Raw genomic sequence first — 18,068 nt, 5'->3', positions numbered from 1 at the left:
ACAAGCAAGGACTTATCTTTGCTGAACTGGACAGAGTGTCAAGGAAATCCAAAAGAGCAGTGACTCCAAGCAGGAACAATTGACAACTGGCATTGATTGAGGGATAAGGCCAGACTAGAATAGCCGAGCCAGAAAGACGATCAGTGGAAGCAGCTGCTGATGCTAAATTCAAGAAGCAGCTATACCACTCAAAACCACAGGAGGGAGCCCAAGAGCAGAATTCACAAAAGTGCTACTTACAACCACCGGAGGGAGCCCAAGAGCGGAATTCACAACAGCTGTCCATCCTATTACTGTTTTCACTGACCATTAGTGATGAGCGAATATACTCGTTACTCGAGATTTCTTGAGCTTGCTCGGGGGTCCTCCAAGTATTTTTTAGTGCTCGGAGATTTAGTTTTTCTTGCCGCAGCTGAATGATTTACATCTGTTAGCCAGCATAAGTACATGTGGGGATTCCCTAGCAACCAGGCAACCCCCACATGTACTTATGCTGGCTAACAAATCTAAATCATTCAGCTGGGGCAAGAAAAACTAAATGTCCGAGCACTAAAAAATACTCTGAGGACCCCCAAGCATGCTCGAGAAATCTCGAGTAACGAGTATATTCGCTCATCACTACTGACCTTAAGAACTTGAAATGGGTTGTGGCACAGATCATCTATGCTATGCTGAAGATCTCACTTTCATGATCCAGACCGGGTTTTTCCTGTCTCTCCTTTTCCTTGTCTGGTCATGTGAGAGGTTAGCTTTTCTCTGCCTTGTTCTGGTTTCAGGTCTGCTATTTCTCTGCTCTATATCCTGCAGGCAGTGTCAGTTATATTACTTGCCTACGGCTTGAGTAGCTGACTCTGGTGAAACCCTGATTTGTCCTGCTGCGTTTTGCTGACTTTGCCGTGTGTATTCATTCCTCTCTTCCTGCCCCAACTCTGTGTTTTTCCCTTCGTGTCTGGATTCCAAGGTACTCGACTCGGCTTTGGCTCTAACCTGACTGTCTCTTCCTTCTGGTACTTCTGCTTCTGACTGGTACTGACCTCTTGGTGCTTCTCTGACTCCGTATGTGATTTTCCCCTTGGTACTTTGCTACTGTCTAGGTATTGACCCGGCTTGTTTGACTATTCTGCTGCCACCTGGTGGTAGCCTCGCTGCAGTTCTGCTGGTCAGCTCTGAACAGAATTTCTGTCCTCTCTCCACTCTGCTGTCACCTCGTGGAGTTTGCATTTTCCTGCAGAGCTGCAGCATGACGCTCATTAATTCCTGTTGCATTTACATCTAATGACCCTGATTCATGAAAAACAGATGCACCTATAACCAATGTCAGACCGGAATGCCAAAGGCCCACCAGTAACCAACAACTGGGCCGCACTTTTCAGCTACATGCAAATGTTATATTTTCCTAATTCACAAATTAATATAACAATGAACTGGGTAGATTGTTACCTGAATAAACCTGAATAAGATGCTGCCTGTTGTGAATTTGGATTCTGGGCTCCCCCGGTGGCTACTGGTGGAATTGAACTGGTGTCTTCATCTTCTCTGTTCACCTGTTCCCATCAAGATGGGGGAGTCGCTATATAACCTTGCTGCTCTGTTAGTTGCTTGCCGGTCAACAATGTTATCAGAAGCCTCTCTGTGCTTGTTCCTGCTCCTAGACAACTACTAGATAAGTTGGACTCTTGTCCATGTTTGTTTTTGCATTTTGTTCCAGTTCACAGCTGTAGTTTCGTTACTGTGTCTGGAAAGCTCTTGTGAACGGGAATTGCCACTCTGGTGTTATGAGTTAATGCCAGAGTTTTAAAGTAATTTCTGGATGGTGTTTTTTGATAGGGTTTTCAGCTGACCATGAAAGTGTCCTTTCTGTCTTCTGCTATGTAGTAAGTGGACCTCAAATTTGCTAAACCTATTTTCATACTACGTTTGTTATTTCATCTCAACTCACCGCCAATACATGTGGGGGGCCTCTGTCTCCTTTCGGGGTATTTCTCTAGAGGTGAGCTAGGACTAATATTTTCCTCTGCTAGCTTTATTTAGTCCTCCGGCTGGGCTGGGCATCTAGAACCAACGTAGGCATGCTACCCGGCCACTGCTAGTTGTGCGTTAGGTTTAGTTCATGGTCAGCTCAGTTCCCATCTTCCAAGAGCTAGTTCCTATATATGCTTATGCTATGTTCTCTTGCCATTGAGATCATGACAGTACTGTCATGATCTCAATGGCAAGAGAACATAGCATAAGCATATATAGGAACTAGCTCTTGGAAGATGGGAACTGAGCTGACCATGAACTAAACCTAACGCACAACTAGCAGTGGCCGGGTAGCATGCCTACGTTGGTTCTAGATGCCCAGCCCAGCCGGAGGACTAAATAAAGCTAGCAGAGGAAAATATTAGTCCTAGCTCACCTCTAGAGAAATACCCCGAAAGGAGACAGAGGCCCCCCACATGTATTGGCGGTGAGTTGAGATGAAATAACAAACATAGTATGAAAATAGGTTTAGCAAATTTGAGGTCCACTTACTACATAGCAGAAGACAGAAAGGACACTTTCATGGTCAGCTGAAAACCCTATCAAAAAACACCATCCAGAAATTACTTTAAAACTCTGGCATTAACTCATAACACCAGAGTGGCAATTCCCGTTCACAAGAGCTTTCCAGACACAGTAACGAAACTACAGCTGTGAACTGGAACAAAATGCAAAAACAAACATGGACAAGAGTCCAACTTATCTAGTAGTTGTCTAGGAGCAGGAACAAGCACAGAGAGGCTTCTGATAACATTGTTGACCGGCAAGCAACTAACAGAGCAGCAAGGTTATATAGCGACTCCCCCATCTTGATGGGAACAGGTGAACAGAGAAGATGAAGACACCAGTTCAATTCCACCAGTAGCCACCGGGGGAGCCCAGAATCCAAATTCACAACAGCTGCCTCTGTCTGTACATAGTGATTCATGTATATTGTGTCAAGTACTGCTCAAATAAGAGCTTCAAACTTCACAGGTGTGCCCCGGCAAGAAATCCCACTTGTTAAACCTGACAGGGCACACCTGTGAAGTGAAAACCATTCCCGGTGAGTACCTCCTGAAGCTCATCAAGAGAATGCCAAGAGTGTGCAAGCAAATGTGGCGCCCCTAGGGGTATTTGCCACAAAAATAGTTATTGACACCAAATACAAATACTAAAATAGCAAGACTGCACTACCATCTCCGGCCAGAAGGGGGAGCTCCAGAGACTCCCCTTGATATATTCTGGTCTGAGAAAAGGACTGGCAGTTGGGCTAAGGAGCTAGGAGTGAAAGGTCATACAACTGATTTTCTAACAACCCTATGACGGTTGATAAGTCAGGACCACCGACCTGAAGAGAAGGAGAATAGAGAGAAAGGACATTGTGAGAACCGGGTAGCATTAATTATTACCCAGAATAGGCGCAGAGACGGATACCGGATCCGCGGCTATATTCATTATATATAATACAGCAACCGGAAAGACGTGAGGTGATATCAGCCTCACTAGGGTCAGGCGCAGCAACAGACACAGAGTTCAGCGGTATTCCCAGAGGGGATAAACTGACAAAAAGGACTCGGGTTGCCCGTCGAACCAGGACCCGGGAGGGACAGATTGAGTCGGCAGCCAGACCACATACAGCAGCAGGGCCACATGGAAACTGCGCATAATAAGAGATAGAAATCTTGACAAGGTCAGAGTAAAGCCCCCGTCTCACATAGCGAGATCGCTAGCGATATCGCTGCTGAGTCACAAGTTTTGTGACGCAACAGCGACCTCAGTAGCGATCTCGCTATGTGTGACACGTACCAGCGATCAGGCCCCTGCTGTGAGATCGCTGGTCGTGTCGGAATGGCCTGGACCTTTTTTTGGTCGTTGAGGTCCCGCTGACATCGCTGAATCGGTGTGTGTGACACCGATCCAGCGATGTCTTCACTGGTAACCAGGGTAAACATCGGGTTACTAAGCGCAGGGCCGCGCTTAGTAACCCGATGTTTACCCTGGTTACCAGCGTAAATGTAAAAAAAACCAAACAGTACATACTTGCCATCTGATGTCCGTCAGGTCCCTTGCCGTCTGCTTCCTGCTCTGACAGATCCGGCCGTACAGTGAGAGCGCAGCACAGCAGTGACGTCACCGCTGCGCTCTGCTCTCACTGTACGGCGGCTCAGTCAGAGCAGGAAGCAGACGGCAAGGGACCTGACGGACATCAGATGGCAAGTATGTACTGTTTGTTTTTTTTTACATTTACGCTGGTAACCAGGGTAAACATCGGGTTACTAAGCGCGGCCCTGCGCTTAGTAACCCGATGTTTACCCTGGTTACCCGGGTGCTGCAGGGGGACTTCGGCATCGTTGAAGACAGTTTCAACGATGCCGAAGTCGTTCCCCTGATCGTTGGTCGCTGGAGAGCGGTCTGTGTGACAGCTCCCCAGCGACCACACAGCGACTTACCAACGATCACGGCCAGGTCGTATCGCTGGTCGTGATCGTTGGTAAATCGCTATGTGAGACGGGGCCTTAATTCAGAGTGCTCATACAGACTCCGGTGACAGTACTGATTGCAAATCCCTTCATGTTGAAGTAAACGGGTTAAACGTTTCAGCGCCTCAGTCTTTCATTTGGATAATAATCATCTACTCAAGATCAGGATCATCACTACTGGGAGGATCTGCTGCTGATCAAGTAAGTGCCTGTTCCTTCACGATATCCCTTACACTGTGCATTGCCTGAGACCACAGCACTGGGTCAAGCCATTCGTGACATCCCCCTCAAGAGACAGACTTCATTGGTCTAGTGCTAGGGCATCACACAGTCATCAAAGCAAAAGGTGGCTACTTTGAAGAACCTAGAATATAAGACATAATTTCAGTTGTTTCACACTTTTTTGTTAAGTATATAACTCCACATGTGTTAATTCATAGTTTTGATGCCTTCAGTGTGAATGTACAATTTTCATAGTCATGAAAATACAGAAAAATCTTTAATGAGAAGATGTGTCCAAACTTTTGGTCTGTACTGTATATATATGTATATATATATATAATATATGTATGTATGTATGTCAATCGGCAACCATTAGTAGGTTGCTGCACTCTTATTTCCTCCACTTGTCCGCAGTACATCTAGGAGAAGAAAGAGTGCAGCAGCCCAATAGAGGCCATCAATTAGGTGCTGGGCTTACTTGACAAAGCAGTGTCACTAAAACCTTGGGAGACCAAATGCAGGCATCGCTGGAACAGCATTGATGCAGGGAGTGAGTATATGTTCTCTTTATTTTATAAGGTTACATGGTAGACTTCTTCATTTAATGAAGCACTTCTATCAAAATTTGTATCCTCTTAATATATTGCAGTCATCATGTTATAGAGCACTGTGTACTTGCAATTGCTCATTATCATTTCTACGCAGCAAATTCTTCTCTTTTCCATTTGGTCTGTGACATCACATGATTGAAAACTGACTCTGTGAATCCTTCGAAGCTCTATGTAGAAACAGGAAGTTTCTTTTCCTGAAGGAGTCCTCAGTCACTGCAAAAGTCTATGGCAGGGAGGAAGAGCGAAGCAGCTGGGTCAGGAGTTGATGAGGGGGATGATAAATTCAGGGACAAGAGACTTCCTGTTTCTACATAAAGCAGATACAAGAGAAGTAGTAACTGGGTAGAAAGCAAAAATGAGCACTTGTAAGTGCACAGTGCTATATAATATGATGACTGCAATGTGTCAAGAGGATAAAAGCCTTGATAGGAGTGCATCTTTAAATATGTATTTTCCAGGTATTGGACAACCTCTTTCAGCCTTCCCACTACAGATGGAAATAATTTTGTTCCATGCATTGTTTTTTTGGTTAAACTATTACTGACTTTAATACCTACATACTTAAATTATTGTGCACCATTGATTTGAACACCATTAAACATTGGGAAAGTATGTTCTGGTGGATCATTTGGTAAAAGAACCGACTTGTGCCAGTTTATTTTCTGCCAAGAAAGCTTTCCAATGCTATCTGTCAAAGACAGCTATAGAAAAAGCTCCATGTCCCACAACAAAAGAAAGGCATCTGAATAAAGTGCCACGTTTATTTCCAACATCCCGTATCTGAAGACCTATATTGTAGATGATGCCAGTATGGCTGAGCAAAATGCCATTAAATCCCTATGGCAAATAAGATTTGAGGCGACAGGAAACTCTTCCTTGGGCTCCTTGCTAAAAATATGATCAGAGCAACTACCATTGGCCCTGTTCTAGCATTGGGGCTAGTATATACTGCTTTTAGCCAGGATATGAATCCTCTCCCATATTTGTAAGGGATCTCCAGATGTAGGGAATATATGAGGCTGTAAGTTGAGGTCGGGAGACCCACAGTCAGTCCTTGCATTGTGGTCCATTTAAGGACCGTGAAATACGGTCGTCTGAACTGTGCCTTAGCAAGAGACTTCGAATATTTATTGGTGAGTTTTTCATTCTTTGTTGTTGTGTAATTACACCCAAAACATTTAGATACATTCTATCTGATTTTTCTCTACCTAAAATTTCATAAACTCAGTTAATCATCTGACAATTTTAATTCTATTTACTCATGCTATAAAACTGCGTACTAACCATTTGCAACTAATAATCAGTAATATATTGAAAGGTTCACCAGACCTGCGATTGTAGCTCCAAGAGCTGAGCTGTGTGCTTCAATTTCACTTGCAATCATAGATCTGTGGATGAAGTTTCCAGCTGCGGAGGAAGAATGTTATTCACTGTAATACATGTACCAGATTCTGCCTGTCCAGAAGTTTCCTGTCCTGCTAAGCCTTTTAGTGCTGGGTAGTTCGTCTTACTCAGCTCTATGTTATTGCTATAAAGTAGTTATTACAAAAAAGGTGTAACTCTTTGTAAAAAAAAATAAAAAATCAATAACGTGTGTGTATCTAGATAGATACACATGTATACACTGGGTGAATTACCCGTATATACTCGAGTATAAGCCGACCCGAGTATAAGCCGACCCCCCTGATGTTGCAACAAAAAACTGGGAAAACTTATTGACTCGAGTATAAGCCTAGGGTGGAAAATGCAGCAGCTACCGGTAAATGTCAAAAATAAAAATAGATACCAATAAAAGTAAAATTAATTGAGACATCAGTAGGTTACGTGTTTTTGAATATCCATACTGAATCAGGAGCCCCATATAATGCTCCATACAGTTCATTATGGCCTCATAAGATGCTCCATATACAAATATGCCCCATATAATGCTCCATGCAGTTATAGCCCCATAGATGCCCCATATAATGCTCCATGCAGTTATGGCCCCATATAATGCCCCATATAATGCTCCATGCAGTTATGGCCCCATATAATGCTCCATGCAATTATGGCCCCATAGATGCCCCATATAATGCTCCATGCAGTTCTTTATGGCCCCATAAGATGCTCCATATAATGCTCCATGCAGTTCATTATGGCCCCATAAGATGCCCCATATAATGCTCCATGCAGTTCTTTATGGCCCCATAAGATGCCCCATATAATGCTCCTTGCAGTTCTTTATGGCCCCATAGATGCCCCATATAATGCTCCATGCAGTTATGGCCCCATATAATGCCCCATATAATGCTCCATGCAGTTATGGCCCCATATAATGCCCCATATAATGCTCCATGCAATTATGGCCCCATAGATGCCCCATATAATGCTCCATGCAGTTCTTTATGGCCCCATAAGATGCTCCATATAATGCTCCATGCAGTTCATTATGGCACCATAAGATGCCCCATATAATGCTCCATGCAGTTATGGCCCCATATAATGCTCCATGCAGTTATGGCCCCATAGATGCCCCATATATTGCTCCATGCAGTTATGGCCCCATAGATACCCCATATAATGCTCCATGCTGTTATGGCCCCATAGATGCCCCATATAATGCTCCATGCAGTTATGGCCCCATAGATGCCCCATATAATGCTCCATGCAGTTATGGCCCCATATAATGCTCCATGCAGTTATGGCCCCATATAATGCCCCATGCAATTATGGCCCCAGAAATGACCCATATAATGATCCATGCAGTTATGGCCCCATATAATGCTCCATGCAGTTCTTTATGGCTCCATATAACATTATGCCTCATGTAATGCTGCTGCACTAAAAAAAAAAAATTACATACTCACCTCTCGTCGCTGCTCCTCAGCGTCCCGTCTCTCCGCACTGACTGTTCAGGCAGAGGGCGGCGCGCACACTAATACGTCACCGCGCCCTCTGACCTGAACAGTCACAGCAAGAGGACGGGAAGACGGAGCTTCGGTGGAACGAGGGAAGGTAAATATACTCACCTACTCCCAGCGGTCCTGATGCTGTCCCTGCATGTCCCACGGTGTACGGCGCCGCAGCTTCTTCCTGTAGTGAGCGGTCACATGGTACCGCTCATTACAGTAATGAATATTCGGCTCCACCCCTATGGGCGTGGAGTCCATATTCATAACTTTAATGAGCGGTACCACGTGGCCGCTGAAGAGGGGAAGAACTTTGAAGCTGCCGCACCGAACACCGTGGGACTTGCAGGGAGCGCTGGGAGTAGGTGAGTATTTGACAGGCGTCGCTCCCCCTCACCCGCCGACCCCCATGACTCGAGTATAAGCCGAGAGGGGCACTTTCAGCCCATTTTTTTGGGCTGAAAATCTCGACTTATACTCGAGTATATACGGTAAATATAAAACATGTCACCAATTTTCTAAGTAACAATATTTCTAAAGGTGCTTTTGACATGAAATTATCAGCAGTTGTCGGTAACAACTCATCCAGTCTACACCAGCTAAGAAATCAAACCATAAATGTCCATAAATTAATTTGTGTTATAATGAGAAATGACACAGGGAAAAAGTATTGAACGCATGAAGAGAGAGAGAGGTGCAAAAAGCTATGGAAAGTCATAACACCAGCTGAAATCTATAAGTAATTAGAAAGCAATCTTGCCACTTAGTTAAAAATGATATCAGCTGGTTCAACTGATGATAAAAAAAAGGTGTCTCTTTAATAAGGTGCCAACATCTCATGATGGGTATAACCAGTAAGCTGTGTCAAGACCTTCACAACCTTATTGTTGTAAAACATACTGATGGCATTCGTTACAGAAACATTTTCCAAACTACTGAAAGGTTCCAGTGAGCACCGCTGGGGCCATAATCCGGAAATAGAAAGAACATAATTTCACCATAAACCGGCCACGACCAGGCTCAAGATTTCAGACAGAGGAGTGAAAAGAATTATCAGAAGAGTTTTTCAAGAGCCAAGGACCACATATGAAGAGCTACAGAAAGATCTCCATGGCTTGTATTCATGCTCACCACACAAGATTCCATTGCTGAACAAAAAATATGTTCAAATGCGTTTACATTTTGCTCAATAACATTTAGACAAGCCTGTGAAATACTGGGAGAATACTGTCTGGTCAGAGAAGACCAAAATTGAACTCTTTAGATGCCATTATACACACCATGCTTGGAGCCCAAAAGGCACTGCATATCACCCCAAAAACACAATGCTATACCTGCTGATTCCAGGTCATTCTGTATTTCGGACATCTGGTGAGAATTTCATGTCAATAGCACCTTTATAAGTATACTTAGTTAGAAAATTGGTGATGTATTCAATACCTGTATCACTCATTGTGTGTGTGTTTATATATTATGTGTGGGTAAAATATATACAGTGGGGAAAATAAGTATTTGATATGCTGCAGATTTTCCACGTTTTAACAAGTTTTCTACAAAGGATGGATAGGTCTGTAATTTTTATCGTAGGTACTCTTCAACTGTGAGACAGAAAATCATATTGTATGATTTTTACATAGTCAGTTTACATTTTATTGCATGAAATAAATATTTGATACAATAGAAAGACAGGATTTTATATTTGGTACTGAAACCTTTGTTTGCAGTTACAGAGGTTAGACGTTTCCTGTAGTTCTTGACCAAGTTTGCACACACTGCAGTAGGGATTTTGGCCCACTCCTCCATACAGACCTTCTCCAGATCGTTCGGGTTTCGGGGTGTTGCTGGGCAACATTGAGTTTCGGCTCCCTCCAAAGATTCTCTATTGGGTTCAGGTCTGGAGACTGGCTAGGCCACTCCAGGACCTTCAAAGGGACTCTGTCACCTGAATTTGGCGGGCCCTCTGTCCGGTCCGATGGGCGGTGTTTCCTCAGCTTTTATTCACCCCTTACTTTCCCGCTGGGCGCAATATTTTCTGGAATTTCCGTCGGTTTCCTCCGTAGTTCACGCGTACGCAAAGCAATCTTGCCTTGTGCACGCGCAGTATGCTTTGCCCAACTGCGGGCAAAGCCGAAAAGCATTAGTGCGCATGCGCCGGCGCACTATGTCCCAGAAGTATTTTGCTGTGTTCCGGGACATAGTGCGCCGATGCAAGTGTATGTGTGTGTAAATTTTATATATACCGTATATACTTGAGTATAAGCCGAGATTTTCAGCCCATTTTTTTAGGCTGAAAGTGCCCCTCTCGGCTAATATTCAAGTCATTGTCCCAAGGGGTCGGCGGGGGAGGGGGAGTGGCAGGATTGGCGGCTGTCACATCATACTCACCCTCCCGGCACGGTCTCTGCACGTCCCTGCTTCTCAGATGGTCTCTGACGCCTGCAGCTCTTCCTGTGTTCAGCGGTCATGTGGTACCGATCATTAAAGTAATGAATATGGACGCGACTCCACTCCCATAGGCGTGGAGCGCATATACATTACTTTAATATGCGGTACCATGTGACCGCTGAACACAGGAAGAGCTGCCGGCACCGAGACCATCTGAGAAGCAGAGACCGCTCCAGGAGGGTGTGTATGACGGGGGAGGGTGAGCCATGCAATATTCACCTGTCCTCGTTGCACCACAGGGCTGTGCCTTCCGTGACCTCTGGTTGTAATGTTCAGGTCAGAGGGCGCGATTTCGTGATTAGTGCACGCCCTCTACCTGAACAGTCACTGCAAAGACTTGGAAGACACATCGGTGTGCGGTGTTGGAACGGGGACAGGTGAATATCACAAGTTCCGGGGGCCTGAGCCAGCGGCGACCCCGGCACCTGGCCACCATAGTACGCCGATGTCCCCGCCTGTTCCGAACACCGGCACCTGGCTCCCAGCGACGAGAGTTGAGTATATCTTTTTTTTTTTTTTTTTTTAATCGCAGCAGCATATGGGGTTATATTATTTTATGGAGCATCTTATGGGGCCAACAACTTTTATGAAGCAGCATATGGGGTTATATTATTCTATGGAGCATCTTATGGGGCCATGAACCTTTATGGAACAGCATATGGGGCATATTATTCTATGGAGCAGTGTTCTCCAACTCCGGTCCTCAAGAGCCACCAACAGGTCATGTTTTCTGGGTTTCCTTAGTATTGCCCAGGTGATGGACTTATTGCCTGTGCAGGTGATGCAATTATCACCTTGACAATACTAAGGAAATCCTGAAAACATGACCTGTTGATGGCTCTTGAGGATCGGACTTGGGGAACACTTCTATGGAGCATCTTATGGGGCCATCAGCTTTTATGGAGCATTATATGGGGCATATTATTCTATGGAGCATCTTATGGGGCCATCATTAACCTTTTATGCAGCATTATATGGGGCATATTTTAATATGGAGCATCTTATGGGGCCCATCATGAACTTTATGGAGCATTATATGGGGCTTCTGATTCAATATGGATATTCAAAAACACTTGATCTACTGATGTCTCAATTAATTTTACTTTTATTGGTATCTATTTTTATTTTTGAAATTTACCAGTATCTGCTCCATTTCCCACCCTAGGCTTATACTCTGCTCGGCTTATACTCGAGTATATACGGTATAGAGAGAGAGCGAGATCAAAATTGGAACAGCATCTGATACCACAATTGTTGTGCAACGCTTCCCAAACCAATGGTGCAATGGCTTCCAATAATAAGAATAAAAAAGGAAAAATGGGCTTTAATGCCTGAACGGCGTGGCAACGTTTCGAATATGGTATCCTTTTTCAAGCCAAAAAGGCTTGAAAAAGGATACCATATCCGAAACGTTGCCACGCCGTTCAGGCATTAAAGCCCATTTTTTTTCTATTTTTTGTGCTGTTTTCCTTTTTTATTTATATATATATATATATATATATATATATATATATATATATATATATATATATATATATATATATATATATACTGCTCAAAAAAATAAAGGGAACACTACAATCTCACATCCTAGATATCACTGAATTAAATATTGCAGTTGTAAATCTTTATTCATTACATAGTGGAACAATTAAACCTAAAAATGATCAACTTAAATCACAACTAATATCCCACCGAGGTCTGGAGTTGGAATGATGCTCAAAATCAAAGTGGAAAATGAAATTACAGGCTGATCCAACTTAAGTGGAAATGCTTTAAGACAAGCAAATGATGCTCAGTAGTGTGTGTGGCCTCCATGTGCCTGTATGACCTACCTACAATGCCTTGGCATGCTCCTGATGAGCCGGCGGATGGTCTCCTGAGGGATCTCCGACGAGACCTGGACTAAAGCATCCACAAACTCCTGGACAGTCTGTGGTGCAACGTGACGTTGGATGGTGCGAGACATGATGTCCCAGATGTGTTCAATCGGATTCAGGTCTGGGGAACGGGCGGGCCAGTCCATAGCTTCAATGCCTTCATCTTGCAGGAACTGCTGACACATTCCTTCCACATGAGGTCTGGCATTGTCCTGCATTAGGAGGAACCCAGGGGCCTACCGCACCAGCATATGGTCTCACAAGGGGTCTGAGGATCTCTACCTAATTGCAGTCAGGCTACCTCTGGCGAGCATATGGAGGGCTGTGCGGCCCTCCAAAGAAATGCCACCCCACACCATTACTGACCAACTGCCAAACGGGTCATGCTGAAGGATGTTGCAGGCAGCAGATCGCTCTCCACGGCATCTCCAGACTCTGTCACGTCTGTCACATGTGCTCAGTGTGAACCTGCTTTCATCTGTGAAGAGCACAGGGCACCAGTGGTGAGTTTGCCAATCCTGGTGTTCTGTGGCGAATGCCAAGCGTCCTGCCTGCACGGTGTTGGGCTGTGAGCACAACCCCATCTGTGGACGTCGAGCGCACAAACCATCCTCATGAAGTTGGTTTCTAACCGTTTGTGCAGACACATGCACATTTGTTGCCTGTTGGAGGTCATTTTGCAGGTCTCTGGCAGTGCTCCTCCTGTTCCTGCTTGCACAAAGGCTGAGATAGCGGTCCTGCTGCTGGGTTGTTGCCAGCACATAGCCGCCCCAGAAATGGCGCATCTCTAAGATGCACCAATTCCGTCCCTTTCCTCTCTCTTCCCACTGCCCTGTAGCGGTGGCATATGAGGTAATATTTGTGGGGTTGATGTCACCTTTGTATTGTAAGGTGACATCAAGCCGGCTTAGTAATGGAGAGGTGTCAATAAGACACCTATCCATTACTTATCCTATAGTTGGTAAAGGGTTAAATAAACAGCCAGAATAAAGTATTTTAATGAAATAAAACACCACGCATTTTCCCATATTTATTGTACAGCTAATCCATGCAACGCCCTCGATCTGCAAAAAATAAAAAATAAATAAACCAACACACATACTCCCTGGTCCGACGTAGTCCATTTAATAACGAGTGTCCCACGATGATCCTCCTCTATAGAGCAGTCACATCAGGAGATGTGACCACTCTACAGGGCCTCCAATGACACATTGACATGAGGCAATGGCTCCTGCAGTGTTATCACTGAGAGTTCATGCTCTCACTTTACAGCACTGCTGTGTGAGAATTTTCCCACACAGCGATGCCGCAAGTGACAGTGACCTCTGACGGCGGAGTGATACAGTGCGGGAGGATACCTGCCATCATTGTACCACCGGAGCCCCTGGAGAGAGGTCACATCTGCCGATGTGACAGCTGTACACGGGAGATTGTCGTGGGACACTTGTTGTTAAATGGATTACATCGGAACAGAGAGTATACTGTTGGATTATTTTTTTTAGTTTTTTACAGGTGATCGAGGGCGTTGGGGATTAGCTGTTTGATGAGTATGTCCTGTATGTGTATATGTATGTACTGTAGGTGTGTATGTGGCTGTTTTTTTACACTAGAACACAGTAGCTGGTACTACTGCTGTCCCATCATCGGCTAGCTGTCACTGTAGCAGGCATAGCCGGATTGGACTAGTAGTCCCATCGGACGATGCCTGCCTACATACAGACCCGCGCACACAGACACGCACAGAAATATAGCCCCGCAGACCCCCGCACACACACAGATGCACACAAACACCCGCGCACAGACACTCACATCTTCTCCGCACACAGTCTCCGCCCACACTCTCTTCCTCCCCCGATCTGCATCGTTTCTCACACCCAACTCCGCAGAAAAACCGCAGATCTTTTTGCTGCAGATTTGATGGAATCAATGGAAGTAAATGGGTGCAGATCAGCAAAAAGAATTGACATGCTGCGGAAAATAAAACGCTGCAAATCCGCGCCTTTTTTTTCCACAGCATATGCACACCAGTTGTCAATTTCCCATTGACTAACATTGGTGGTGCACTACACTGCGGATTTGATGCAATTCCGCTCATCCAAATACACGCTGCGGAAACGCATCAAAATCTGCAACGTGTTCACATAGCCTTAATGGTCGGTAGGGGATCAAATACTTATTTCTCACTGCAAAATGCAAATAAATGTATATAATTTTACAATGTGATTTTCTGGATTTTATTTTTGATATTCTGTCTCTCAATGTTAAAATTAACTTACCCTTAAAACTATAGACTTTTCATGTCTTTGTCAGTGGGCAAACTTACAAAATCAGCAAGGGATCAAATACTTATTTCCCCCACTATATGTGTTTTTTATTGCATTATTACATTTGGTGATTGTGACATGCATATTGTCTGGTCTTTTGTTTAGATATGAAGGACCTCATCTTGGAATCTCTCTTGTTGCCAGAGAGCCCCAGTGCTGTCTCTGACCAAGTGGAAAATGTTTCCCTGTTTTGTGCGTTTTGTGAACAGTCCTATGAAGAGGAAGAGAAGGATAGACTTCTGAAACACATGATAATTGAGCATAAATTGGTTATTGCTGATGTCAAATTAATAGCAAATTTCAGGAGGTAAGGTATTTATATCATTGTCTCTGCAAGAAATCTGCATGTGTATACCACATGGGGGTTATGATTTATATATGGTGCCTGGATTTCTTTGGTATTTTTGCCATTGCGTGCAATCATAAAATCTGTTTTGCAGATGTATCCTTACAGTGGATGTCCACCTCTGTACACCCTTTTACACCATGCCGACTAGAATTTCTCCTTTGGCAGCCAGGTTTTGATTTTTATCCATCATAGCGCCTAGAGCATAACGATTTAATATGAAGCCTCCCCACATCCGTAGTCCATATAGAGTTCCTTGGCTTAGTGTGTGGGTGCAGCAGACTGTCCACTACACAAATACAGAGGAAAAATCAGCACATCCAAGAAAGAAAATAATGGAATCTTCTTTATTGAATAATTAAGAGATGAAAATGCTTTGCGCTGAAAAGGTTCTCAGGATAGCCATGAAAGACTGATGTGTTTCTGGCATAACAATAACTCCCTCACTCAAGGTAAGGAAGTTATTGTTGTGCCGGAAATGTGTCAGTCTTTCATGGCTATCGGGTGAACTTTTTCCATCACAAAGAGTTTTCATCTCTTTTAATTATTCAGTAAAGAAGATTTAATTAATTTTTTTTGGATGTGCTATGAGATGGGGCATTTTGGGAGTGCATACGCTACTCTTCAAAAGTTTAGGGTCACTTAGAAATTTCCTTATTTTTGAAAGAAAGGCACAGTTCTTTCCAATGAAGCGAACATTAAATGATTCAGAAATACACTCTATACATTGTTAATGTGGTAAATGACTATTCTAGCTGCAAATGTCTGGTTTGTAATGCAATATCTTCATAGGTGTATAGAGGCCCAATTCCAACAACCATCACTCCAGTGTTCTTATGGTACTTTGTGTTCACTAACTGCATAAGAAGGCTAATGGATGGTTAGACTACCCTTGAAAACCCTTGTGCAAGTATGTTAGCACAGCTGAAAATAGTTTGGCTGATTAGAGAACCTATAAACCTGACCTTCCTTTGAGCTAGTTGAGAATCTGGAGCATTATATTTGTTGGGTCTATTATACTCTCAAAATGGCCAGAAAAAAAAAGAACTTTCATGTGAAACTCGACAGTCTATTCTTGTTCTTAGAAATGAAGGATATTCCATGAGAGAAATTGCCAAGAAACTGAAGATTTCCTACAACGGTGTGTACTACTCCCTTCAGAGGAGAGCACAAACAGGCTCTAACCAGAGTAGAAAGAGAAGTGGGAGGCCCCGCTGCACAACTGAGCAACAAGACAAGTACATTAGAGTCTGTAGCTTGAGAAATCGACGCCTCACAGGTCCTCAACTGGCAGTTTCATTAAATACAGTGCCTTACGAAAGTTCCTTGGAACTTTTCAACCTTTTCCCAACTTTTCAACCTTTTGAGGAATGCCTGTTTGTTAGGGAATTCCCACGTATTCAGGCTGTCCAGCAGCCATAAATCATGCAGCTGAGGTGAGAAAACTACGGTAAATCTCCGAGCACTAACAAATCCTCGGAGATCACCCAAGCGTGTTCTGGAAAACCCGAGCAACGAGTATACTCACGTTCTGTGTAGTGATGAGCATTTCCACAATTATTGTTTTGTGGAAAAGACCAGTATCTACGAAAATGAGCATGTCAGGAGGGCTGATGTATCTGTCAACCGCCACCTAAATGTTCAATTCAGATAGCTGAAAACCAGAATATTGCCCTGCAGTCTATTGTAGCCTTTTCATGCCAGGCATTTCAGTGTAAACCCAGAACAGCCGTGTTGCCTGTGGCGTAGTTGGGAATATGTGCTGACTTCCCTGGTGAATGTTCCTTGGGTTGGAGCCTTTCACATCTGAAGAACCAGTAGCGGTTTGGTGACTTCTGCTCTACGCAGCTAATTTCTACGTGATACTGTTGCCCTAAGAAATGTACAGAGGTGTTTCTCTGCATTGTGGATCAGCATTTTTTTTCGTTCTTCCAAAACATAGCCGCACCTATAATCCACAGGTTTTATGTGAAATTGCCATGTCCAGTGAATTGTGGCTAAGCTGCAGTACCAGTCTGCACTCATTCATAGGTGTGCATCAGTCACATTTACAGGAGCCTACTATGTGCTTAAACTTACATTTACTTTTTGTTTAGGTACATTCTATATTGGAAGAAAAGATTTACAGAACAAGCCATCACAGACTTCTGTTCAGTTATAAGAACCAATTCTCAAGCACCAGAAGGTCGGTACAGTTGTAATGGAGAGCACTGTTCAGATATTCTACTCATTTTTTAAAGAAAGGATATTTCAAGCTCCAATTTCCTACCTACCATATCTCAGTACGACACATGTGAGACCAGTGCTTGTACACAATCTGAGCAGGCAGAGCTGCAGTGTAAAGCAAGGTGAAGGGACTGCGCTTCTAGCAGTCTGAGCATCTGAAGAGTCAGGATGGAGTTGTGTTTCTCACTTTACAGCTTATTCTATCATACAGAGTTAATAGTTACACTACAGCTCTCCAGGCTTAAGAAGTGGCGTGCACACCACAGACCCACTGCAATTGCTAGGGGGCGCTGGTAAGAAGGGGGTAGGTGAAGCTGACGACAACAGATAACAAAGTCAGGCCCGAATTTCCAGATTGCGGGATCCTGGCACTTAAAGCTAGATCCCACAACCATTTCCCGATATATCGCTCTTTACTGAATCCCCCATACATATTAGACTAATGTAAGCAGAGTCCACCGATAACGACAGGTTCGGCCCCCCTGTCATTTTCTGCATTACTGATGACAAACATTCTGGTAACTGAAGGAGTTTCTTAGTATTTACAGGGCAACTTCAGGCAGAGAGAAAAGGTTCTCCTGTAAGATAAATTAGAGAGTTTTGTGTGTCCACATTTAGCATGGACGCCTCTCGGGAATGTGG

The 18,068-nt window shown here is 44.0% G+C and overlaps 1 protein-coding gene across 5 annotated transcripts in view; it reads left to right on the top strand.

Moving 5' to 3' along the window:
- ZNF277 (zinc finger protein 277) overlaps positions 1 to 18,068 on the top strand; it is a 173,771-nt gene that overhangs the window by 92,671 nt on the left and 63,032 nt on the right. For all 5 annotated transcript variants that reach the window (XM_077265067.1, XM_077265071.1, XM_077265070.1 and 2 more), the window contains 2 exons: positions 14,960 to 15,161; positions 17,297 to 17,385. In XM_077265067.1, coding sequence (XP_077121182.1) covers positions 14,960 to 15,161; positions 17,297 to 17,385 — 291 coding nt within the window. The remainder of the gene's footprint in view (positions 1 to 14,959; positions 15,162 to 17,296; positions 17,386 to 18,068) is intronic.

Source organism: Ranitomeya variabilis, chromosome 5 (assembly GCF_051348905.1).
Source record: "Ranitomeya variabilis isolate aRanVar5 chromosome 5, aRanVar5.hap1, whole genome shotgun sequence".
In the NCBI taxonomy this organism is placed as follows: Eukaryota; Metazoa; Chordata; class Amphibia; order Anura; family Dendrobatidae; genus Ranitomeya; species Ranitomeya variabilis.
Note: the sequence above shows the minus strand (reverse complement) of the source record. Positions and strands in the feature narration are given on the sequence as shown.